This window comes from Cupressus sempervirens, chromosome 7, assembly GCF_028749045.1.
Source record: "Cupressus sempervirens isolate cs-2001-9-10 chromosome 7, ASM2874904v1, whole genome shotgun sequence".
NCBI classification, from domain to species: domain Eukaryota; kingdom Viridiplantae; phylum Streptophyta; class Pinopsida; order Cupressales; family Cupressaceae; genus Cupressus; species Cupressus sempervirens.
This window is the reverse complement of record NC_143124.1, coordinates 768,645,418-768,671,792: the sequence shown is the minus strand read 5'-3', so window position 1 is coordinate 768,671,792 and position 26,375 is coordinate 768,645,418. Positions and strand designations below refer to the sequence as shown.

The 26,375-nt window shown below is 38.2% G+C and overlaps 1 protein-coding gene across 7 annotated transcripts in view; it reads right to left on the bottom strand.

The window, feature by feature from the left end:
* Window positions 1-26,375, bottom strand: part of LOC149549576 (RNA helicase family protein) — a 282,811-nt gene that overhangs the window by 141,340 nt on the left and 115,096 nt on the right. For all 7 annotated transcript variants that reach the window (XM_089792897.1, XM_089792899.1, XM_089792898.1 and 4 more), the window contains one exon: window positions 3,706-3,808. In XM_089792897.1, coding sequence (XP_089649023.1) covers window positions 3,706-3,808 — 103 coding nt within the window. The remainder of the gene's footprint in view (window positions 1-3,705; window positions 3,809-26,375) is intronic.

Below are 26,375 nucleotides of genomic sequence, written 5' to 3'. Positions count from 1 at the left end.
GTAACTTGTAATTACATGCAAACAAATTGCAAGTCAAGTGTTATTAAGACTGCAATTTGGAAAAGTCATAGTTAGCTAGAGTTCTCCCACCTTTTTCTCTCGGCCCCTCTCATAGAGAGGGTGTTTGTTGTAATTTAGATCTTTTGGGCAATGCAAGAAGACTCTGCTACTCTGTATATGCACTCTTAAGACTTTGAGTTTGCATGTAGATCAGATTGCTTGAGTTTGCATGTAGAGGCAGGTTGTTTAGAGACTTTGTGCCAATTCAAGCTGTCATGTAACAACATTTTCTAGTGTTGATTGTGAGTTTTGTGCTTTCGTTCAAGAGGGTTTTGAGCTCAATCTTACAGACCTTAAGCTGCATATTGCATTCAAAGTTATAATTTGGGTTTCACATTTGATCTTGCAGACTTTGATCTACTTGTCACATCTAAGATTAGCATAGAACACTCAAGCAAGGAAATAGCTTGCAGACTATGTGCTGCTCTCTTTTCTATGTCTGTACATGCAAGATAAAATGTGTGTTTGAGACCTTGAGTTGCACGTGGGTTTCATTCTTGTTCTGAAAACCTCATAGAAAGTCATAGAAAGACTTTGAACTTTTGTGAACTTCCAAAGTTAGTAACGGTTATTCTTAAGTCTAATCTTCTGTTTATCGGGATTTTTGCTCCAATTGTCAATTAAGGACTGCATTGTGAAGGTAACATTTATTCTAAAATAGGAGAATAGGATTAATGTAACACCCTGTTTTAGTTTAGAGTAAATAAAAGTAAAGTGTTTTGTTGATTCAAGTAGCAATAAGAATGGGGAACCTTCTCCTAATTAGGAGAGACTTTGTCTCACATGTTGCCATTGGAACCACTTTCTTGCAATTGATTCAAGTTGTCGCTTGCAAAACATCCACTCAATAGAAATCCTCCTCCTAGCACAAATTCCCCAAACTAGTAAAAATGATATTTTGCATCACCAAACCTTCCAACTCCAATCCAATAAACCTATGAATCCTGAGTGAAACCATCGAGTTTGGTTGAGATGTATTATCATCCAATCAACCAAGAGTCCCGAGGGTTTTTGTTCCTAGGGTTCGTCAAACCGTACCAAAGCTCTTAAAGCTCTCCAATGAGCAAATCAGCTTTCAGATCTCCTTTTAAAACCCTCTAGGAAGTTTTTGGAATATCAATTAAAAAAATTATTATAAAATATATTCATTTTTTTATTACTTTTATATTCCCACTCATTATGTGACTTGCTTTATATAATTCCCATTGACATAAAAATAAAGTTACTTATTAAAATAACCAAGATTCAACAATTAATTAATTAAATATAAATAATCCTGAGAAACTAAGGACTATTGAAAATTTAATTAATTAATTATTTTATGAGCTTTTTAAATATTTAAGTCTAGTTTTCTTTTTAATTTAACCATTTTTTTGACAACTTAATTTTAATTAATTATTCTATAACATCAAATAAAAGAATACATTACATAGGAATAAAACATTTGGATAGGGATATTAAGCTTTTATTAACATTTAATCGGTAATCCTTTTATCTTTTTGTATTATATATTTCATCAACCCCTTTAATAGCATTTGAAGTTGGGCAATCCAACCACTTATTGGCTAAGATATCAGCAACATAATTTTGTTCATGAAAATAATGACTTCAACTCATCACATTAAACCTTCTTATTCAAGAAAGCACTTCTTCAAAATATGTTGTCATTCACCAATTTTGGTTATGTTCTCCTTTCCATGCATTTATCAGCACATGGAGTTTTCCTATCTCCATCTCTTGATATCCCCGCCCATATGCCATATGCAGCCCAGGAATGAAAGCCCCCAATAAGCTTTTTTTGTTGCTTATAGAACCAAGATATCAAGAGCTCCCAAACAAGAAAGATCCATCCTCTTTGCTATGCAGTAAATACCCTGCTACTAAGCCAGGATTACTGCACAACACACCACCAAGTTGAATTTAACACCAATCCCCAAACTGTCCATCATTGGCATCTTTCTTTATCTTCCCAATCCCTTGACCTGTTAATGGCTGGCAGCATTCTTGTGCTGATCTGGTACTAGAAATCATAACAACAGATCATAGCAGTTTGAACATATAAGTGCACTGAATTCTCATGAACAGCAAGTAGTAGGTCTGTATAAAATGCGTGATTCACATATTTGCATCTTTTCTTTTAAATTGAGAAGGATTATTACCAAGAAAGAAGGAAAAGTGGTTATTTCTTCTTCCTTATGTTGATGCTAATTCCATTCAAACTGCTATCAAGGTTGAAATTATATTTGCTCTTCATTTGAATGGAAATAACACTGCAACTACCAACGAAGTTTATCGTATGTTGAACTAATGCCTACCCTGAAAACAAGATGAATGCCAAAGATAGTGGCATTCATATCACCCACAGCTGGCAACACATTACAAAAGTTATTTATGCCAATAAAGAATAACAAGCTGTACATCAGAGGTGCATTTAATGGATATTCATAATTGTCTTTGCAAACAAATGGACTGCTTAGAAGTACTGCAAAAGAGCCATCAGAACCTGGTTAATCACAATGAATCAATGGAAAAACTTCTGACCAGTAAGAAGGCATGAAGAGCAATTTCCATAAGTGATCTACTACAACAAGAAACAATTGACTGCCAAAAGAGTCATTTCTTCTGTCAATCTCCCATTTGCCAAGCTATTGTCTATCAATGGAGAACTGGAAAATCAGCTAATGTTCCAAGCATGAACTGTTCCATCAGCATATGTGTTCTCCATAGTGATGGCTAGATAAACAGCATTTCATATTAGTTTAACTGAATTTGAATTAAAAAATTAAAAATAGAATTTTGCAAGGTTGCACGGGTACGTGGGTACGGGAACGGGAACGGGTACGGGTAAGCATATTTTTCAAAATAGGGGACAGGGGTACATGTGTATGCCTATTTTTTCTATATAATTAATATTTTATAGAAAATATAAAAATCAAAATATATGTCATGAGTCATAACATTGAGCATTCAAAACAAGAAATTTGAAATATATATATATATATATATGCTATTGCTGAATGTTTAATGTTTAAAGTATTTTTCATAATAGGGGACGGAGGTACTTGGGTATGTCAAACTTATTTAAAAATTATACCTTTATATTTATAAAAAATCTGAAATTATGAGTCATGACAATGGTTTTTCAAAACAAGAACAGTGATAAAGTTTTCAAATGTAATGTATTGTTTTCAGTTTCAGATTTGCTATATGTTTGAAATAATAATACATGATAAATGCTTAGATGCATAACAAAGAAGGCAGACTTTAAACATGAACAAGAGGATCCTAAATCATATAACAATGACATATTGCAAATGATAAACTTATGACTTGAACAGTGATAAAGTTTATTGTTAATGAGTATCAAAGTTTCAAACTGATTTGGTATTGAATTAAGTTTGATAAACAACAAACTAATACAAAAATAAAAAACCAAAAGAAAAATCAGAATCTTAATCAAGGTCCTTAGCTATGATGCTCTCCACCAAGTACCCGGTACATGGGATACGTGTACCCGGTACTTGGGTACGTGGGTACTCGGTGGGTACGAGTACCAGGGGTGTGGGTACGAGTACCCATGCAACCTTGGAATTTTGATTTACAATAAATAAAAAACAATAACTGAGAGCCAGATGTCATGCCAACCTGATGAGCTATCTGTGTTTTGAGCTTCTTCAGTTATTAGCTGAACAGCCGCATCAACATCATCTTGGCCTGTCAAGAACACCAAAATATCTCCAGGGGATTCCTATAGCCCAATATAGTAGATACTACTAGTTAGAAACCAATAATAAAACAGAAATTTGCAGTCATGAAATATTGAAAAGGGAACAGTTGCAATTTGGCAATCTTTAAAAGAAAAATATATTTGACCTTAACACAACTGTCAAAAGGGTTTTGCCTCACATAATAATATTCATGCATTTTCCAGGCTCACAAAAGCAGACAAGCAGGGATAATGTACCTTGCATGATAATGATCATTATTTTATATTTAATATTTATACAAAGTGCATACGTATTTCCATACATACCAAAATACTCAAACTAGAAACAAGCATAGAATTTACATAAACATTTCAATATATGGAGAATTTAGTCATGTGTCACTCCACATAATTGAGATTCAGCTTTGTTGTGCTTGATAGAGTTGAGATATCTCCTATCAATGACGAATAAAGGTTTTCATTTTCATTTCCATGCACAACAAAGTTGCTTCAAAATTATGTGTCTTGTGGTTTTAAACATTGTTGTGAGGTTTTTAACACCATTGCCCCAAAAATTTTGGGGACCCCCTTTTTTGGGCAAGCCTTGGCAATTTTTGCGAATTTTTGGAATTTTTAGGTTGCCTTAGCAAAATTTGGAGCTGTCTAGATTTTTTTTTGAATTGACGATTTTACACCTTGGACGCCTCCAAGCTAGGAAGGGATCTGGTTTGTTTTTACCCGGTGCTAAACTTGATTTTCCGGAACATGTAATTTTGTCCTTAGGCCAAACAAAATTTAACAAAAGAAATTGATGGTTAAAATAATATCAGGCAAGATAAAAGTACAAATTTTGAACTTAGATGGATTTTGAAAATTTGATATAATTGTATAAGCTTGAGCATTTTCAAAATGAATTTGTTAGATTTAGTCGTTTTGGAAAATCTTGAAATTTTTTGGTAAAAAGAAAATTTTTGATAGTGAAATTGGAATTGGAGTTTGAATTTTGGATGCTAGGAAAATGATTTATTTTGTTTAAAAATTTGAAATTGCATTGCAAAATTGAAATTGGATTAAATTGGAAAATCTCATTAATTTGGTTGAAATTTAGCCTAGAGAATTTTTAAAATGTTGAAGGAAATTGGTAATCTAGAATTGAAAATTGATTTTGGCTTGCTAAATTCGATTTTAATGATATTTTAATTGCCAAAACATTATTAAATGAAAATTTTGACATCTCCTAAGCTTACCTTGTTTCTATTTTGCAATTTCTAATCAAAATTAGCAATTAAATGGGCCAATTTCACTATAGGGCTAAGTAATTTTAATGTTGTATTTAAATTTGGGCCATTAATTAAGGGACTAACTTAATTTTGTTTTCCCTCCGGGCAGGTCGGCCCACTTGGAGGGGCAAAAAGTTTGGTATAAGAGGGGCCTCCCCTCCTCTTATTTCCTCATTATTTTTTCCTCCTCCTCCTTGGATGTACGATTTTCTGCTAGGGAGCGAATTTCCAAATAATGCAATTTTTTTGGGGCCTGATTTTTCTTTCTTTGGCAACGATTTTTTCCTCCTTGGTTGGGCGATTTCTGCCCTAGGGAAATCTTTAGGAGCAGATCCGAATTTTGGCAAGTTGGGCGAATTTCTACCCTAGGACGATTTTTTCCAAGCAGATCCATTTTTTTTCCAGCTTGGGCAATTTCTTTTTGAAGTCTGATTTCTCCATCTTTGGCAGCATTTTCTCCTTCCAGAATTGGGCAATTTTTTTTGGTGAAGAGGCAATGTGATTTAAAGTCTGATTTAGTGGCATGGGCAGATTTTGCAAGGAAGTCAAATTTCTGATTTTTGCCAAGGCATCATTATTTGCAAGGAGGATTGAAATTTTCTAAGATCTTATCTGAATTTGAAGAGGCCCGGTTATTAGTGAAGGCAGATTTGAGATAAAATTTTATTCATTTTTAGAGGTCAAGATTGGTTTAAAGGCGAATTCTATTCCTTGTTCTTGCTTGGTTCATTTCTCTTATCTTCTTGCACTTATCATCCACCACTTCATCATTCCATTGATAGGCTAAAGTTGGGAGATATAAGTGTAGATTTCATGATAGGACACTTGGAGAGGCAGAAATAAGCTAGACCACCCTAGGATTGGAGTTGGGAGATATAAGTGTAGTCCATCCTAAGGTAGTGAAGAGGCAGAAATAAGTGGTAGTCTCATCCCTAGGAAAGAAATTTGGAGGTTGATAAGTGTAGAGATAGGACTTGGAGAGGCAAAAATAAACTAGATTCCATTGATAGAAAGAAACTGGAGATTGATAAGTGTAGTCTATATCATTTAGAACTAAGGGGCAGAAATAAGTGTTTAGGATAGTGGGTGTTAGTGCAAGCAAGAACCCAAAGGAAACGAATAGCAAATAAGACAAGGAGGACATGATGCCTTAAGACCACCTTCTTCTCGAAAGTGAGGCGAATAAGTGATACCAATATCGGCATGGTGAACATGGTACAATTGAAGGATAGATTAAAGAAAGGACAATCCCCCATGGCAAAGAAGATCTACAAGAGTAGAATTGTACATGCGGTGGCTTTTCCTCCTACCTTGCTTTGTCCAGAATTGGTAATGAAATGTGCATCCCAATTTGATATTGTGACCAAGTCCATCATTTTTGATGAAGGGAAAAGAGTGTTGGGTAACATCAGTGGACAAGTGGTCGAAGAAGTATTCAATATTCCCCAGCATAGAGGCATGACAGTGGTAACGATGGATCAAACAACTAAGTTCTTTCAGGGTAACCAAGAGGCCTACTCCATTCATCTAAAGCAGAATTGGTTACACGAAGGCAAGAAGGGAATTACCAGGTCATCAAAGCTTACCAAGTCAAATTTCAAATTGGAGTACGACGATCTTATTGTGTTTCTCAGCTGAATCATGGGTGTGATTCAAGGTATGCAATTCGAGAACTGGATGTACTACTTTATTGATGAAATTAAAAATGGAAAGAGAAAATTTGATTGGGCTAGAATTATAAGTGAAAATTTAGAGCTGCAATTTAGAACGGTGCAAAATCAAAAGCAATTCTATATGGGGTCCTATCTTTTTTATATGATTGTGAGGCTATATGAAAATCCTAGACTTAAGGCCTTGGGAGTGATTGGCAATAGGTCAAGGCAATGTTTGGTGCATAAGTGTTATCCATAGCTTCATTTCCACAACACCAAAGATTATAAGATGTTTTATGATGCCTTTGCCATGAGGACGATAAGGATATTACAAGGGACACCTGCTAGAAGGTTTTCAACGGAAGCAGAAGTAAAAATTAAGAAGTATGGAGTTGGTTCATCCAATTTCCACAATTTACATACATTACAATACCAGAAAGTACAGTTTGTCCCAAGAGACTTCCAAGATACCCACCTGACAAGATAATTTTGATAGAGTTGGGTAGGCAACTTGAGCATTATGACAAGATGATGAAACTTAAAGGTGAGACAGGGATTACATTCTCATTTGGAATAGGCAATGATACTTGCCCCAATTCTATCACCTTTACAACTGTGGAAAAAGAATTAGAATGGTATCGTCTATAGGATGGTATAGAGCAAGACAAGGATTCAATCCTATGGTCTTATCAAGGCATCTGACGAAAACACATTCAAACATATTCCTACTGTAGAAGATTTTTGGGCCAATGCAGAGGACTTTCATGTGAGAAAGCTAGCTTTCTCAAGATTTTCAATGAGCATGATGAGAGTAATCAGATGGAAAGGCCTCGATATTCCAGATCAGCTAGAAGAGGATAAAAATGTACCAAGAGAAGATTACGATACAGTGGATGGAATGGAGTTGAGTCCAGTGGATTGGGATGATCATCAGGATCCTTCCTTAGAGGCAATTACAAGGACAGTTGATCTACACACTAAGTAAAGGTACAATGAGAGTTAAGGCAATTACAAAGTCGGAAGGTATGCCTTACTTATAAGAAGATGAAACTGGAGGAAAGAGGTCCAGCAGGGTCAGTCATACAAAAAGGTGGGTTTAGTAGCTAGCAACAAAGACTAGTTAAGAGCAAGAAGAGAAATTTGGAGGTTCAGAAAAGCAAAGAACATCAAGAGCCTCCAACAAAGAGACAGAATGCAGCACCGTCAAGGGAGAGCATAATTGAGGCTAGAAGCGAAGAGGTTAATACAAGTGGACAAGGGGTCGCAGTAGAGGTGAGCTCCGATTTGGAATCAAGCGGTTACAGTGACAGTACCAAGTACTCTCCTCTCTCGGAGAACCAACATGGAGATGATGTGACAGTCACTAGTGAAGAAGAAAATAGGCCAATTGATATCGAGGAAATAAGCTAGGTGCCTGAGGCTTTTGGTGATGCTTTGCTAGTTGAACTGAATCCAGATTTAGGGGGATGCATTGCACCGCTATGGTTAAGGCAAATGCTTATGCCTAGAGGCAAGGTGGTCACTATTCGAATAGTTGAAGATATTCAAAGGTTAGTGGAAAAGGATGATAGCGAAAAACAAAGACAAATTGCAAAAACAGTGGCGAAGGTAATCAGAAGCAATGATGAGGGTCACCGAAAAGTTCAGATTGCTATACCAAAAGTTAGCAAGGCAATAGATGAAATTGTAGCCCAGGAGTATGAGATAGTAGAGCATAACTTGGGAAGAATCACGGATGACATGGAATGTGAGGAGACCCAGGAAGGCATGGTTTCAATTAGAGAAAGATTGAGGAACGCAAACGAAAGGATTGTAAAGTTGGAGGTTGAGAACAAGTATTGGAGAGATTGCCAGCCTATCCAATAGTTGCATCAAGCAGCCCTTCCACAAGACAGTGAGAGCAACATAGAAGAGATATCGGCTCAGTTGTGCGAAACCAAAGATTGAATTAGTGATTTAATTCAAGATGGGCGAAATTTCTTGCCTTCAGTTATCTTGACATTTAGGTCATTGGTGACTATTAGAGAAAAATTCAAAACATTTGAAAGGGAGTGGAAGGATTTCCTTCCAGTCAAGGACTTCGCCATTCCCAGGCTATAGGCATTTATTGAACTACTGGAGAGATATTTGGAAAGAATCAAGTTGGTGGATGAAGGAGGAATAAGTACGGTGGAGTCTTGGTATGTTGCCTTGACCATCAGATTGAGGATACTTGAAGAGTTACAAAACAAGATTGCATAGCACAACTCGACACTTTTATTTCAACCATGATGAGCGATGTTGGGGCTGCACTTGATTTTGAAGATATCAAAGAGAAGAACATCAATGAGACAGAGTTTGGATCGAGATTAGATGAGTTGGGAAAGGTTGCCATCAAGAAGAAGCATTTAGGCACCCTTGCCTCCCTCAATGCCTCTATCGGATATGCAAAAAAATATGAGAAGGATCATGAGAAGACACTGCAAGCAACAACATGATGAATTCAATTGAGCTCAAGATGACGCATACGCTTTGCCCTCCCATGAAGGAAGTCAACGACAGGCTAGCCAAGTTCGTTGCCTTGGCTAAAAAGATAAAAGAAAAGGGTAGAATTATATTAGAAGATCATATGATGTAAGCCCAAGTGGAAATTTCTCCTTCTTCTTGGGTAGGATAGGTGTCTAATTCTGATTGGCTACCATTTTGGTGCCTTCTCATTGGTTGCCACTTTTGCTTTTTTTCATTGGTTCATTGATGAGGTGGCATCTTCTCATTGGCCAATGGGGTGGCAACCCTAATTAGGGTTTCTAGGATTTGATTTGGATTGTTGATTTTGCCTCTTAATCTCTACCGTTGGTTGTAATTTTGGCCCCTATATAAGGCCATTTGCTCTCATTTGTAAAGGGTTGAAGAAAATTGTTGCTTAAGATAATACCAAAATTGCTTCTCTTATAATTGTTGTGACTTGCATGGTGATAAGAATGTAGAAGATGAGAAAACCAATATTTTTTAACCTGTTGCTAAAGAGAAACCAAAGAAGGAAAAAAGCACAGCTTGGAAATCTCAATAGAGTGCGCAAAAAATGTATTCCAAGATAATGAAAAAGAAAATACAAGCATTCAACCTTAAAGGTGAACAAAACCCTAAAGTCTAAAAAAGCTAGGTTGCACATTAATAATTAATATAAGGATTAATCATTAATGCACCTAAGAGAAAGCACTAAAGAGTAATAATTTAACTAATTCAATCAAAATGATTTAAGTACTAAGAAAACAAAATATTACTCTAACACCCCCCCCCCCGTTAAGCTAAACGAAGGGGATAAGCTAACCTACCACAGCTACGAAAGCAAGAAATGGGTCCTAGCAACAAGGCTAGATTAGGTACCCAATACAAGAAAATCTCTGCAAATCGATGACAAAGGAGAAAACCCAATGGGAAAAACTCCTCTCCAAAAGGAGATGAAAAAACAACAAAAAGAAATGGCTAAAGAGACTCTCTAAAAACCATAAGTACAACCAGCCCCCCCATGAGAGAGAGAGGACACACCAAAGCCCCCCAGAATGATGGAGCCCCTGTAGAAATGACGAACCAATGGAACTCCAATGCGAAAGAAACAAGGGCACAGAACAAGGAAACCCCTGAATGAGAGGTGAAACTGGAAGGCCTAACTGATGCTCAGAGGAGAAAACATGAGGATCCTAAAAGGGAATCCCCAATGCAGGTGTGTTGACACTGAAAGAGGAGATAAATGTCCTCTATAGAATCCTCAACAAGTGCACCTGGAGGCTCAATGAATGGAGCTGGAGGGTCAGGCAGAGCTGAAGAAGAATCCCGCCAAAGAGAAAAGACCTCAACTAGATGTGGTGTGGCAGTCAAAATAGTGATCTCGAGAACAATACAAAAGTTCAAGTGTCCTAACTGCACCACATGATGCTCTCACAAAAGAGAAAAGTTATGCTCCAACAATGGAGATGGTGGACCAAAGTGCGAGAAGGTGTAGAGACAGGTGGTATGATCAATTGTCCCTATAGCAATAAGGCCTCCTGTTGCACTATCCCAAATGAAGATTGAATCTGCAGTGAAATCAACCATAGATGTGAGTATCGCCGATTAATCGGCGATACGAGATAAAATCGCGATTTTTTGGGGCCGGCGATTTAGTCGCCCCAAAAATCGTGAATTTTTTTGCAGATTTTTTCCAAAAAATCACAAATTAATCGCCTAAAAATCGCGATTTGTTGCAAAAAAATCGCCCGCGCCCGGCAATCAAATAAAGTGACAAAAACCACATTTTTTTCATTCTGTTTTGACATTGCTTAGGGCGTTTTGGAGAGGAGAGGATAGAGGAGGAGTTCTTGGCAAGAAACAGGTGAAATCGAGTGCATTTGGAGGCCTTTTGATTCGATTTCTTCGTTACTAGATAAGTGATTTGAATCTTTGTTTTTTATTTTTGCAAGAGATTGTATTTTTTTTTCTTGCATGTAAATGGATAAAAATACATTCCTAATTAGTTAGGAATGCATTTGATGAATGTAAGCAAGATTAAATACATTCATTTGCATTTTTTTCCATTCTAGATCGAATTTATGCTAGAAATTTGCACTTTTTTGAAAAAATTGAAACCCTAGCAACTAGTTTGTTTGAATGTTATTTGGATTTCAATTTATTGGTGCTGTTATTGGAATGTTGCTTGAATTCTTTGTTTAACTGTTAACTTTGATCTTGTTATAATTTATTTATAGTTTTTTTTTTAAATTTGTATGTGTAGGCAGCCCACAGCAATTTTAAATGGCGGACAAATGGCCATTGACTCCATGCCCCTCAGGCTACATTGGCACTAGGCCAAAGAATGCGAGAGATCAGGCATGGAAATATGCCTATGAAGCACCCGATGAACCAACCAAAGTGATTTGCATTCGATGTGAAAAAGTAATATCCGGGGGCATTTACCGGTTCAAATATCACATCGCAGGGATCTCAAAACATGATACGAATCCTAGTGAGAGTACAACAAAAGAAATAAAAAGGTTTGCAAATGCCTTGCTCGCAACTGGAGAGCAAAAAAAATTGCAAAGAGAGCGGAATAAAATGCATGTTAGGGCAGCCATAGCAGAGACCCAGGGTAGTTTCGTTGATGTTCAGGAGGAGGAGGCAGCCATTGAGAGCATGGCCAGCTCTTATCGTGGGCCGCGTGTCCGCAAACAAGGTGGTTTTTCTTTCACAAGTTCCACTCCTACACCTCCTAGCACTTTCGCACCATCAAGATCAACAGGTGCTTCTGGGATAGGGAGCTATTTTGTGCGAAGGCACACCCCTGGTGCACAACCTTCATTAGAGGCCACTAGATGGAATAAGGAGGTCCATGACCAGTTGGACAATGCACTAGCAGATTTCTGGGTTTTCAACAACCTTCCTATTAGTGTTGTTGACAATCCCTATTGGGAGGCTTTGGCCACAGGGTTGACAGTTGCAAGAAAGGGGTACAAGTCCCCTTCTCGTTTTGTGTTGGGTGGCAGGTAAGCGAATAATTTTATTACACTCGATTTCTTTTTAATTTTTAACTTTTTACTTAGTTCTAAATTTTAATTAATTTATCTAGAAATTAGAATGTTGATTACTAAAGTCTAAATCAATTTTAATATACTAAGAATCTAAGACATAACTAAATTTTTTTTTTGTAGGCTTATTGGAAATGTTGTTGAGAGGGCCAAAGCATTTGTTGAGGAACAGAAACAAGAATGGACAAAATTTGGTTGCACCATTCTTTCTGACGAGTGGATGGATGGGAAGAGCAGAACCATGATTAATTTTTTGGCCTGTTGTAATGATAATGTGGTGTTCCTGAAATCAATCAATGCCTCCGACAAGGTAAAAAATGCTCAGACATTGGCATTGATGTTGGAGAACATGGTCTTAGAGATTGGCATTGAAAATGTGGTGCAAATCATCACAGACAATGCTGCTGCATATGTATCAGCAAGTAAACCGTAATTTTATGTTGCATGTGCATTGTGAATTTCACAACAAGAATTTTTGATAGTTTGATATTTTTGAAAAGTTGAAAACTAATTAATATTTGCTTTTACAATTGGTAGGAAAACTCCTACAGCAGAGGCACCCCACTCTCTCTTGGACCCCGTGTGCAGCACATGTCCTTGACCTTCTTTTGGAGGACATGGGCAAACTTGAGTGGGTCACTCCAACTGTGGAGGATGCAAGGCGGGTGACAAAATACATATACAATCACCCATGGGTCCTTAGCCTGATGAGAGAGCACACTGATGGCAAAGAAATTGTCAGGCCTGTCGTCACAAGGTTTGCAACGATTTTTTTGACATTGCAAAGCATTCTCGATAATTTGGCTTCTTTGAAGCAAATGTTTGTTTCCAAAAAATGGCTTGCTTCCACATTTTCAAAGAAGAGTAAAGGAGAGAATGTTGTGCGGATTGTGTTTGATAAATATTTTGAAGATAAGGCTGATGAAATAGTAAAGGTAACTACAAAACTTTAAGTTTTAGTTTACACTTTACAACTTTATAACATACTAAGTTTGTAACTCAAGTAAATAATAATTTTGTACCTTGTCAACTAATTTCAAATTTATATTGCAGGTGTCTAAGCCTTTAGTCAGAGTTCTGCGTTTGGTTGATGGAGACCAAACGCCAATGGGTGAACTATATGAGGCCATGGACAATGCCAAAGAATCTGTCAAAAATTACTACAAGGGGGAAAGCATCAAATATGAACCCATTTGGCAGATCATTGATAGAAGGTGGAATAATCAGCTCCACCAACCCATTCATGCAGCAGGATATTTCCTCAACCGACGTTTTAGGTATATCGTAAGCTCATTCTTACTCAAATTTAAGTTAACAAAGACTTGAGTTCATTTTGCTTTCGTACAGTGTTGGGTGTGTACTAAAATTGCAAGACTTATTTGTTTTTGGTTTTTGGTTTTAGGGCTGATGGTACATATGCAAATCCTGATGGAGAGGTCATCAGAGGCCTAAGTGAGTGCGTCGAAAAGATGGTAACCAGCGAGGAAACAAGAGATAAAATCATCGCTAAGCAGGAGATCTTCACTTCAGCAAGGGGCAAGGTGTTCTCCGCTTCTCTCTGCAAGAGAGCAAGGCTTACACAAACCCCAGGTAATACATTTGCAAACTTTTGAATCTCAAATGCTAAATTAACATTTATGTTTCACTTTTTGTTGTCTATTAGTATTTTCTAACTTGTACAATTTTTGTGATGCAGTGGCTTGGTGGACCACTTGGGGTGCAAGCACTCCAAATCTTGCAAAATTTGCTCTTAGAATCCTGTCATAGCCTTGCAGCGCATCACATTGTGAGCGCAACTAGAGTTTGTTTGAGGCCATCCACACAAAAAAGAGAAACAGGTTGTCCCAAAAGAGGATGAATGACATGGTCTATGTGCAATATAATCTTAAATTGCGCATGAAAAAGGCACAACAAGATCCTCCTGGGCCAATCGATTTGGATGAGATAGATCCTTATTATGATTGGACGGCACAGTAGCAGGCTCCCTTATTTACACAGGTGGACATCTCCAATTTGGAGAGGGAGGCCGTGGAGGAGGCTGTGGAGGAGGAAGGGGGTGGAACTGGATATGACATCGATTTGGATGACATCGAGGAGGGCGATGATGAGGATGATGACATTGAGCTTACTGCAGAGGACCTTGACATCTTGCGCGCAGCAAATGTGGAGCTACCGACATCTAGTTCTATAGCTACACCATCTCCTGCATTGGCACAGACACAGACACGGGCACAAACACTGCGGGGTTCTAGTTCTAGAGCTTTACCCTCTCCCGCACTCGCTAGTAAAGCGACTGGGAAAAGGAAGATGTAGTCCTGTATTTGACATTTGTACTTATTTGTAGTCATGTTGATGTGCTTATTTGAACTCTTTACATTTGACACTTTATTTATGAGAATACTTCTCATGTGTTGTGAACTTGTTAGTTGTTAGTAATTTACAACTTGTCACTACTTACTTGTTAGTAATTTACCAATTAATAACTCTTTTTGCATTGATATATATCTAAACATGATTGTTTCTTATGTATTGTTAGTAATTAAGTCATTAGATGCAAAAAAACATTGAATTTTGTAAAAAAATCGCATTTTTTTATTAAAATTTAGTGGTTTTTTAGTTCTCGATTTTTTCCCTGATTTTTCCCGATTAAACTTTTTCAGGCCTAAGCGATTAATCTCCTCAGGCGATTTTTACATCAATGAACTCAACTGTCTTCCCTAATCCATTGCGTATAATCTGATAAATCGAGAGAAGGTTTGCAGACAGAGATGGAACATACAATACATCATTGAATGTGCCACCCTGAATGCCAACTGAACCTTTCCCGCAAACTGTTAGGGCAATGTTATTCCCCATGAGAATATGAGGAATGGGAGAAGCCTCAATAGTGGAGAAGACCCCTTGAGAAGATGCCATATGGTGAGAAGCACCTGAATCCAGTATCCAAGGCACTTGGGAAGGGGATGCAATGGATGCCTGTAGTGCATGACCATGTCCAAAATCTAGTGTAGATGTGGAAGAAGACTAAAAAGCATACCCCTATGAGGTAGAAGAGGATGGAGACAAAACAATGCTCTTCTAAAGAAGTGCTTGCAAATCTGCAATCTGTTGCTCATAGCCATCAAATCTCTTCTGAAAACAATGTGACTCACCATGAGGTCCCTTCCATCAACAGGAATAGGTAGGAGTCTCAGTCTTCTTTTTCTCCCTAGAAAAAAATGATGAACTAGTAGAGTGCTGAGAAGAGGAATCTGATATCTGCTTCAGCTTCTGCTTCTATGTATCCTGAGGTGACTTGGCAAGCAATGCCTATGACTGTGAACTTGTAAGTGAATCCCATCTGTGTGAGCTTGGACTACTCACAAGTTAACCTATCACAGAATGTCTCAGAAGAGGGCATTTGATGTCTGTTACCCAAGGCATCCATAATGGAGTAGAAAGCGAAAGAAAAGATCTAATACTATCCTCGCAACTTTGAGAGTATCAAAAAAATACACTCATCATCTGTTTTGTTTTTCCCACAGCCCTGCAAAACTGTACGCAAAGATTTGAACTTCATTAAGAAGTCCTCAATGGTGGGAAAGTTGGTAGGTGTCAAAGAAGTCAATTCTGCATCAAGTTGTAGTGCCCGAAACTCATTCACTGTTGTCAGTAAAATGTATAGTGTAGCTGATGGGTAGAATAGTATCTGAACAGGCGTGTGACGCCTAAGTCACCCCTTCGAAAAGGTATATGTACACGTCCGAGATGGACTTTGGAATAATGGTAATCATTGTGATCATTGTAGCCATTATATTCGGATTGTAATCATTGAGTGCATATATGAATATAGTATCTGTTCTGCGTTGAATCGTGTTATACTACGTGTTAAGTTTCTTACCCTGTACGGTAAACATTTGGTGCCGTTGCTAGACGGACCTAGAACGAAGGAATGATACAGGAACAAGGTGAAAGATAAGGATGAACTACGTACAGCACAAGAAGTTTTAATTGTAGCACAGCAGGCAGAGCGCAGGCAGAGGCTTCAGCAGATTGCCGAGGGGCACCAAAGGGTTGAAGAGGCACAGACGAAGGGAGTGCACTCACCTAGTAGGTTGAGGAGTGCCAAGGAGTTGCTGGAGGAGATTTGACAACACTTAAATTTGGTGGAGGAAACAAAAGAGGAGTTCCTTAACCTGTATACGCCGAGGGGAGTGTCCGAATGGAAGGGAAGCAACTCGCATGGCTCAGAGTGTCGAGGGAGCACGAGCGTGGAATGATCTCTTCGTTTTCGATACACTAGACGAATGGATACAGGCAGAGAATAGAACACCCTCACTTGAAGAAGACCTTTCACCAGACAACGCGGTTGTTGGAAACAAGACTATTATACAAAACAATGCGGGAGTGCAAAAGAGCGCAGGAGTTCAGAACAGTGCGGGAGCTCAAAACAACGTGGGTACACAAGTACCTCAAAATCAAAGGAAAGTAATGATGGCAGGTCCTAAAGAAAAATTACCCAAGTTTCATGGTGATGGTATAGCAGACCCTATCCGACATTGTAAAACGTGTGAAACCATATGGACGGCAAATGGTGTGACAGATGAAGACGATTGGGTCAGACAGTTCCCAACGACCCTACAGGGTGTGGCGATAGATTTGTTTTTCGATACCAGTCCTCAAAAACTCAATACATGAGAGAATGTTAAAAAACAATTTATAGCAAAATTCAGAATGCTTTGAGACGACAATGAAATAGTAGCAGAGATATATAGTACTAAACAAGGGAAGAATGAAACAATTCGGGCCTATGCCAGATGACTGAAAGAACTGGTTGGAAAGATGGAAAGTCAACCAGCGGATGGTTTGAAAAAATGGTGGTTTGTGGAGGGGCTACGGCCGGCTCTGGAAAAGAAGATGAAGATTGTGCTACCGTCATCGTACATTGACGCATATACTCATGCAATGGATTCAGAAAGTGAACAAAAGACAAGTAAGAAAAAAAGGCATAAATCCTCTAATTCCGATGATTCATCCTCTGAAAGTAGCAGTAGTAATGAGGAATCGAACAAGAAGGTGAAAGCATTGCAGAAAGACATGCTTTGGATGATGAAAGAATTCAAAAATTTGAAAAAGGATCCGGACACAATTAAGGGAGAACTGTGGTGCACAGATTGCAAGGAAAATGGCCATACAGAGGGTTCATGCCTGAAGAAGCAGTTTTGTGACATATGCCAAGTAGTGAGACATTCACTAAAGGAGTGCCCGTTTAACATGAAAGAAAAAGCACACCAGCAGGTGTTGCTAACACAGGAAGCATCCAACAACAGCAATAACACGAGCAATGATGCAACTTCAGGTGGATATTGTAATAATAATAGGCATGGAAGGGGTGGAAACAATAAGAACAATAACGAAGGTCGGAGTAGAATACAATACGATGCGAGCGGACGGCCGATGATACAGTGTCGGGCATGTAATCTTTGGGGTCACTTCGCGAGGGACTATACTACGAAGCAGACGCCACAGCTACTGTGCAGATGGTGTGGTCCAAGGGAACATGAAGATTCAAAATGTCCAAAACAAGGGGTAAATCTGTTAAGCATTGAAATGTGTGATGAGAAAGTCCTGGCAGTTACACAGGAGCAGCCAAGGAAAGCAAAATATCCAGATGCAGAAGAAGAGAAGGAGAGGTTACAAAACGCTTGAACTGAGATAGAAAAGTAGATGAAAGCAGAGAAGTCACAAGTAAAGGGCACTGCTGAAACTTCGAAAAGAAACTTGGCAGAACAAAACATGCAGAAACAGATAATGCAAACGAAAGTGCTGATTAAACTAAATGACCACCTTCTCATAATGCCACAATTGCGCATGGCTATTATAAATATGACGCCGTCCCCGAGAGTAACAGAGGAAACAAAGGATAGCAAGGAAACAACGACAGCAGCAACAAACCCGATGCTACTGGCACTTACAACAGGAAGACACCCGGTAGTAGTGGAGATGGGCATTTTGGGTACTGTGTTGACGGATACAAGTGTAGACGGAGGATCAAGGGTGAACGTGCTGCCAGAAGATATTTGGAAAAAGCTTGGAACACCCACACTATGGCCACCTACTTTCCAGTTACTCATAGCAAATCAGCATGGGATAAAGCCATTGGGAACTTTGATGGCACAACCGGTAACAATTGGGACACAACCATTTTTACTGGATTTTGTGGTCATCCCACTGAAGAGAAGAGGGTACGACGCCATCTTGGGACGGGGGTGGTTGGTGCAAGCTAAGGTAAAGCATGATTGGAAAAGGAACACCCTGTCCATGGAGAGAGGCGGCAGGAGATTCATAATTGATTTGCAAACACAAATAGTAGGGGAGGAAGCAGCGTCGTCGGACTCAGAAGGCGAAGGCAAGAGTGACAATGAAGGGAGAAAGAGAATGGAACCAAATGAAGAAGGGGTGCTGAGATTAGGAGGGTCAACTAATGACAACCTAGATTCGGTAAATGGATTACTACACTGGCAAATAGAAAATTACGAGGTTTTTCCGAGCTGCAACATGTTGAGTGTCGAGGAAGAAAAAGCAAGCAATGATTTCCCAAAGGAGTACAGTGAACTAAAGAAGGGAGAAGCGCAGGTGGATGAAACACTAGCCCATACGTTCAGTAAAGATAAACCGATGAAGTATAAAGAGCCTACAGTGAAAACAATGAACTTGGGTGATGAGGAGAATCTAAAGAACATTCTCGTAGGAGATGACTAGAACCCAATGTTGAAGGCGGCAGCATTCAGAATATTCATGGAGTACAAAGATGTTTTTGCTTGGACGTATAAGGACTTAAAAGGAGTACCACCAAAGCTATATGTTCACCAGATACCACTGATCGAAGGTGTAGTACTTGTACGGAAGCGGCTGTACAGGAGCAAGGCATGGCATGATAAGCACTTAAAATTAAACAAGTTTAAACCGGGGCAGTTAATACTGAAGTATAATAGACGAAATGAAATCAGGCCTAGAAAGCTCAAAGTTAAATGGGTTGGACCGTACAAGATACGGGAAGTTGGATATAACAACACAATTAAGCTATGGACACTGGACGGAAAAGAAATACCAGATGCAGTAAATGGATTGAAGTTAAAGATATACCATGAAAGAAATGATCCCCCGCCGACAAACAGCTGAGGAAAGAAAAGAAAATGACAGAAATAGTGTGTTCCATGCAGTTTTGTGTGGGTTTTGAAGTGCTAATTTGGTCTAGGTGGCGGGGGCGTTGCCCCTCGACCCTGTTGGGGGCGATGCCTCCTAGACCCCCAATCGATGTGGTTATCAGTCATGGGAAGTGTGACCAGTTGATGAGACTTGGAGCTGCTGTAGGCATAGTGTGCTAGAGGTGGAAAGATCAACGGAGTAAGCCTTTCGAGAGGGGTGATACGCTTTGAGGCACTTGGAGTAGGTGTTGGACGTGAAGCTGTCTTGGTGGATGCATAGAGAGCTCGGAAGGAGTTGATCATCCAGCTGAAGGCAGTACAGCAACACTTGGCTCAGTATACCTAGGAGTTGGAAACAAAGAAAGTAGCACGGGTAGCTATCAAGGTCAACTTGATTAAGGAGACAGTATTGTGTTAGCAGAGGCTACAGATGCAACGTGGTTTGGAGACCAATTGGTGCAGGCACAGCATGAATGTTAAAGTGGTGTGACTAAATCAGATCTATCTTGTTGTAGTTAGTTAGTTAATGTATTTCGTTTTGTTAATCTCTCTCGGATATTTTGTAATTGTCGTTTAGAAACAACTTTTTCTTTTGGTGGTGATGATGTTGTCGGTAAAATGTATAGTGTAGCTGACGAGTAGAATAGTATCCGAACGGGCGCGTCACGCTTGAGTCACCCCTTCGGAAAGGTATGTGTACACATCCGAGATGGAATTTGGAATAATGGTAATCATTGTGATCATTGTAGCCATTGTATTCGGATTGTAATCATTGAGTGCATATATGAATAAAGTATCTGTTCTGCGTTGAATCGTGTTATACTACATGTATTAAGTTTCTTACTCTATACGGTAAACATTCACTGCGTTAAACAAGTTGTGAAACTTAGGCCAAATAGCCTAAGGAGTGGTCAAACCTTCCAGGTGAAGCAGGAGACTATCGGAGATGTTCAATGCAATCAATCTCAAGGCTTCATCCATTTTGTTTTCTGTGTTGAAGAACCTCAAAAGGGCACTATAGGATAGGTTGATTCTCATCCAGAAATGACCATAAGCCGCATGACATAAGAAGCCGAGTCATGTATGCTTTCCAATTGTGGTAATTGTGTGGTGTTAGCCGGGCCATAGAGGGGTCTGACATTGAGAGAAGACAGAAGTAGAAGGGTCGATTCTGAATTAAATTGCAGAAAAGAAAATGCACTCCCCACAATGTATAAATATATCCCTTATAAACCAAAGAAACAACTATGGAAAGCACAAAAACTAAGAAGAAAACCTCGACACCAAATGTAGAGAGGGAGAAAACTGAAGCCTCTACTTCAAAGCCAAAAATAGGAGCTGAAACGGCCACATAAGAAAATGAAACCTACAACATCATCTCCGACTCGAAACCAGCTTTCCAGCGCTTCTTTTGGATCGAAAAAAGACCTCCATATGCGCAAGTTATGGCCAAAAAACGAATTGCTCCTCTAAAAAATGAGCTCTCTAGAAAATTACAAGCACTCGAAAAAATTTGACGGTCATATGGCTGTCAAATGGTCGTCTGCCGAAAAAAGAATCCGGTTGCCGAAAAATAACATCAGTACGCCAAAAGATGATGTCAGCACGCTGGAAAATGATGTCAGCACCTGCCGAGAAAAATTGTCAGAATATTTTGCCAGTGACCGAGAGATGATGTCACCTATCGGTAAAGTGACGTCAGCTGACTAGGAAGTGACGTCACATGTCCAAGTGGTGGGATGGCAGCGGCGGTCGTCGTCAAGCAATGCTGCCGGTGGGAGGGCAGAGCGCTAGCGACAGCAAGGCACGGGTCAAGCTGTGGTGGCGAACCAGTTGCAATGGGACTCAAGCTAGGCGTAGGCGGCACGCCGGTGGCAGCAAATGGTCGACTAATGGCTGCCAGGCAGCCTGAAAAACTTTTTTTTTTTTTTTTTTTTTTTTGTTTTTTTAAATCTGTACGACCCTCGGGAGGCCAATTTTTTTTTTCAAAAGCTACTATGGCCAAAATTCGCAAATTTTATATGAATTTCACCTAAACTAGGCCTTCTAAGCGCGATGGTGGCATCCGTTTTTGCCCAAAGTGCACTAAAAAAAGGCGCCTCCTCTATATTGAAGAAAAAAACCCCGAAAAGCTGGGTTTTCTATCTTCAACTCGCAACTTCAAGATCTCCAAACCAGGCAGCAGCAAGGGCGCTCTGATACCATGTAGAAATTGAGAAAACCAACTTCATAGTTCGCCAAGAACACCTGCATGCAAATAACCTGCTGCTCAAGAGAAACTAGAGAAGGAAAAATGCACAGCTTGGAAATCTCAATGGAGTGAGAGCAAAAAATGTATTCCAAGATAATGAAAAAGAAAATACAAGTGTTCAACCTTAAAGGTGAACAAAACACTAAAGTCTAAGAAAGCTAGGTTGCACATTAATAATTAATATAAGGATTAATTATTAATGCACCTAAGAGAAAGCTTAACCACTAAAGTGTAATAACTTCACTAATTAAATCAAAATGATTTAAGTACTGAAAAAACAAAATATTGCTCTAACAAAGAACACTTGGTGTTATTGCATGGTTTCTTCTTCCAATAGTTAGAGTTAAATTTCATTGAAGTTGTTAAAGTAGATTTTATTTCAAGAAAGTTGTTAAGAGTAAGAGTAGATGGATAGTTGCATGGTGATATTGGTGGATGTTTGATAGGGATCTATAAACTAGGCCACTAGCATCCTAGTGGCTTGTTAGGAAGCCTTGTGTGGCAATTTAGTCTTTTTTCCCTTGAATCATTGCATCTATGGAGGTAGAGCCATTGGTAAGCTTTCATTAGATTTGATCCCCGTCCATTTGCTAATCTTTCCATTCATACGAGTAGAAGTAAAGCAGCAAGTAGTTCAGTGGTTGGAATTCATTTAAGAAGAAAGTTAGAAAAGGAGAAGCATCATTGGCAAACAAACCCTCCATCATCACCATCAACATCATTTGGCACTCACATAGGTTGCAAAGCTAGATTTCATCACCATCACAGAAAAAGTCCAACATCCTTGAATCAATAACATAAGCCCACCTACGTGATTAACCAGCAGATCACATTAATATAGCTGAGTTAGTATCCATAGGTGTAAGGAACCTTGGTGTTTTTCTCATGTTCTTCAAGAGTATTTACTTTTCAAGAGAGGGTTGAGTGTTTGATATTCCATGTCAAATATTCAATTGCTATATGTCATGTAGTGGTACAAAACTGACATCAACAAACATCTTTTATTTGTTTTGTATGTACTTGTCACAAGACATTAATCCATCTTGTCTAAGAGTTTCGCTAAGGAAAATATGGGCCTCACTTTGCATGCTCCACATAGGCAATCATTCACAGTGCTAGTTCATTTATTATAGCTTTCAAATGCAAAAAGAACATACCAAGCTTAATTTCAGATTATAGAACCATAAAGATCAATTTCATATATAGGTTTGAATAATTTCATGAGATGCGGATTAATTCCACAATGTACTCTTGACCTAGAGTAATGTTGCAACAGAAAACAGAACTAAGAGGTTACGACAATCAACTTTTTGATTCATGCGCAATAGCCTAACACATCTTGATAGTATTATGCTCTCTCACATAATTACATTGAAATTGAAGCTGAGGCCAAATAAATTTATTTTATTTATTTAAATTATGTATATCAATTCATCAACGTTAACCTCCTCCATATCCTCTACAAGACTTATTTATCATCACTATTTAATTAATCTATACATGTTTATTTTCCTTTTCAAACATTGCAGCCACTCCTTATGCTAGAATCTAAAGTCTTCATAGTGTGCAAATATTTCTTAAATCACCATCTATAATAAAGGTATTTGACCTTCCCATGACTAGAGTAAAGATATGAACAAAAAAAAATTTATGGCCTGTAATGCTGCAAATTTGATGGCACTAGACTTTAGAAAAGATTCGCATCAGTTGACATGATGTGAATCTTAGCACACTTAAATCAATATTTGACAATAATTCTGTTGTTAATCTTATTATTTCAGTACTTTGGTTAATGAAATTATTGCGGGGCAAATTTCCATTTGCATTTTCCCATGGAGTTTAATGTCAAACATTCGCCAATTATTTATATTTGCGAAATTCTACAGTCAAACTCTTAAGTGGGCCCGTTTTATTTTGACAAGAAGGAACCTACTATAGTCAACTGGAGAGATATTTGAGTATTAATACTAATTTTATCGGGGCTATTAATGTTGAAGTTGGCCGGAAACTAGATGTTCTAAATTTAATTGTTCACAAACACTCAATAGTTCAGAGGCAAATAATGATATTGCTAAAATCAATTTATGAAAGGAATGTCGGGCACATAACCTCTAATTGGTGATGGAGCAATATAATTTTTGCTATACATTAGCCAGAAACATAAGAGCTGATTTATTTGACTAAAAGGAATCAATCAACGTTACACTCGGATGGAATAGTTCTCAGAACATTGATTTAGTTGGAGCATAATTTTTGAGAAATCGCACTCTCTGGAAAATCGCAGTCTCTGGTAGAGATGTTTGCTGCGGACAATTTTTGGAGAGCAATCTAATACCGTGAAACAAAGACTATTTGTAAGAGGTGTTTCACAAAGCCGGTTTGAAGAAGAAAAAATATCCCAGACATATTTGTTCGTTGTTGCATCATATAAGAGAAGTCCTCGTTACTGCCAAGCTATAGCCAGCACTACAATAACAAATGGCAAACAAATAAGTTTTGGTTGTCGCAAATATCATTCTCGCCAAAACATTTTTGCAAGCATAACTTGGCACATATAATATTCAATCTGCAAGCCTATTGTTTAGTCTATGGAAAAACTACTATTGGGAAAGAACACTTCAGCAGTAAGCTTCTTAGTATAAAAAGGAAACATTGAAAATTTTCACGTTAGTCTTCAATTCATCAATACACTTACATTAACAAGGTCCTTGCAAGGGGAAAGGTGAAGCAAGGCAGATTCAATAGATTTTTAGATCTAAGGATGGCATTAGAAAATAGCTTGGTCAAAGTACTCTATGAAACAGGTATTAAAATGGATTTGGAACTGAAAACAAGAGAAAATAAATTCATCACTTTGATCAAACTTGAAGGATGTTTAAACATGGTTGAGCAATTATCTTTTGAATTCTTGTAGATCACTCTAGTTCCTATAGTGACTGTTTTCCCACAAGTGGCTAAAGCACCCAGCTAACAAGATATGGTTGCTGGTTACTTCTTGTTTGATGGAAGTTACAAGGATTTTAGCACCACAAGAACCTTATGCAGAAGATGAAATGAAGGAGGTAATTAAGTTAATGGTTGATAGTTTTCAAAATCTTGAGGATAGCAGTAGTTGTCCTTTTCCTAGACAGACTGCTATACTGTAGTCATTAGCAGAAATCAGATTACACAATCTTATGCTTGACACGGGATTGTATGATTCAATTCATACCATGTTTTAAATCTATTTGGTATAATCAAGGAAGAACACAATGCAGATGTTATTGCAGCCATGGAAAACATTATGGTTATGACAATTAATGAGAGTAAGACTCATTTCCAGTCACTACTTCAAATGTTGTTAGAAATTTCAAAAGGCTTCACAAAGTGATTATAAGTTGGTCAATAGGGTGCTCAAAAAATTGTGAGCCAAAAATTGAGAAGTACCAACAAGAATGGGCTAAACAAGAACCAAAGACAAGGGAATTACAGGTCGTAGAATCTTAGAAAATGAGCAAGAACCAAATGAGGAAAGAGCAGATACGTTTTATGTGCAAGCAATTTTGGTCATTTGGTCACAATTGTGGAAGTCGTGCAGATCAGTTAAGGAAGCTGAAGATTCATTAGCCCAGCTTCAACATAATGAGGACCATGAGAGGGAACCCACTATGGATGATGGTAAGACTTGTACTAGCATCTTATTTGGTGATTTGGAGGTTATTATTGACAAGCATTACGCTGATTACAAGGCTGAAAGTGAATCTCTCCATGAGGATGAACTCGGTGAAAATGATGATGCCATAGTTGATGATTCAATACAAAAGAAGATAGAAGGAAACTCTGAAAATGGTACAGCTCAAATTAAATCTAGTATTGAAAATCTTGAGCAAGATGCTGCTACTATAGGGGCTGATTTGAAGGACCAATCAGAAATTCCATTTCAGAATGATGATTTTGCAGCATATAAATTGGATAAATTGGAGGATAAGTGATGCATCAACTTCCGAGAGTCATAACTTTTGATTCGGACCTAGGTTTTCTCTCAAATTTTTACGCTGATTACAAGGCTGAAAGTGAATCTCTCCATCAGGATGAACTCTGTGAAAATGATGATGCCATAGTTGATGATTCAATACAAAAGAAGATAGAAGGAAACTATGAAAATGGTACAGCTCAAATTAAATCTAGTATTGAAAATCTTGAGCAAGATGCTGTTACTATAGGGGTTGATTTGAAGGACCAATCAGAAATTCCGTTTCAGAATGATGATTTTGGAGCATATAAATTGGAGGATAAGTGATGCATCAACTTCCGAGAGTCATAACTTTTGATTCGGACCTAGGTTTTCTCTCAAATTTTTATAGTGGCTTCATAAGGGGGAGTTTGATGGCCTAATAATTCAGCTCTGCTCCATTCTTTCCAGAAGATTTTATTTTTCAGGTCCCAAAAAATCCATTTAGACCCCCAAAACTCAGTTGTCGTAATCTTTGTGTGTTTTTTAGAATTTGCTTTTTGTAATAACTTCGAATGGACATTTCCAAATTTGAAGATTAGTTGGCAGGTCAAGTTGTTGTAGCTTAAGGAAAGCCTAGTTTTATTTTCAGCTTTTTAGGAGTTAATTTTGAAGGTTATACCTAATATGGCAAAATTGAAGATTTGTTAAAATCTGCCAAAAAAGGTAATTTTCTGCTTTTTCAAATTTAGAGAGCTTTTAGTCATT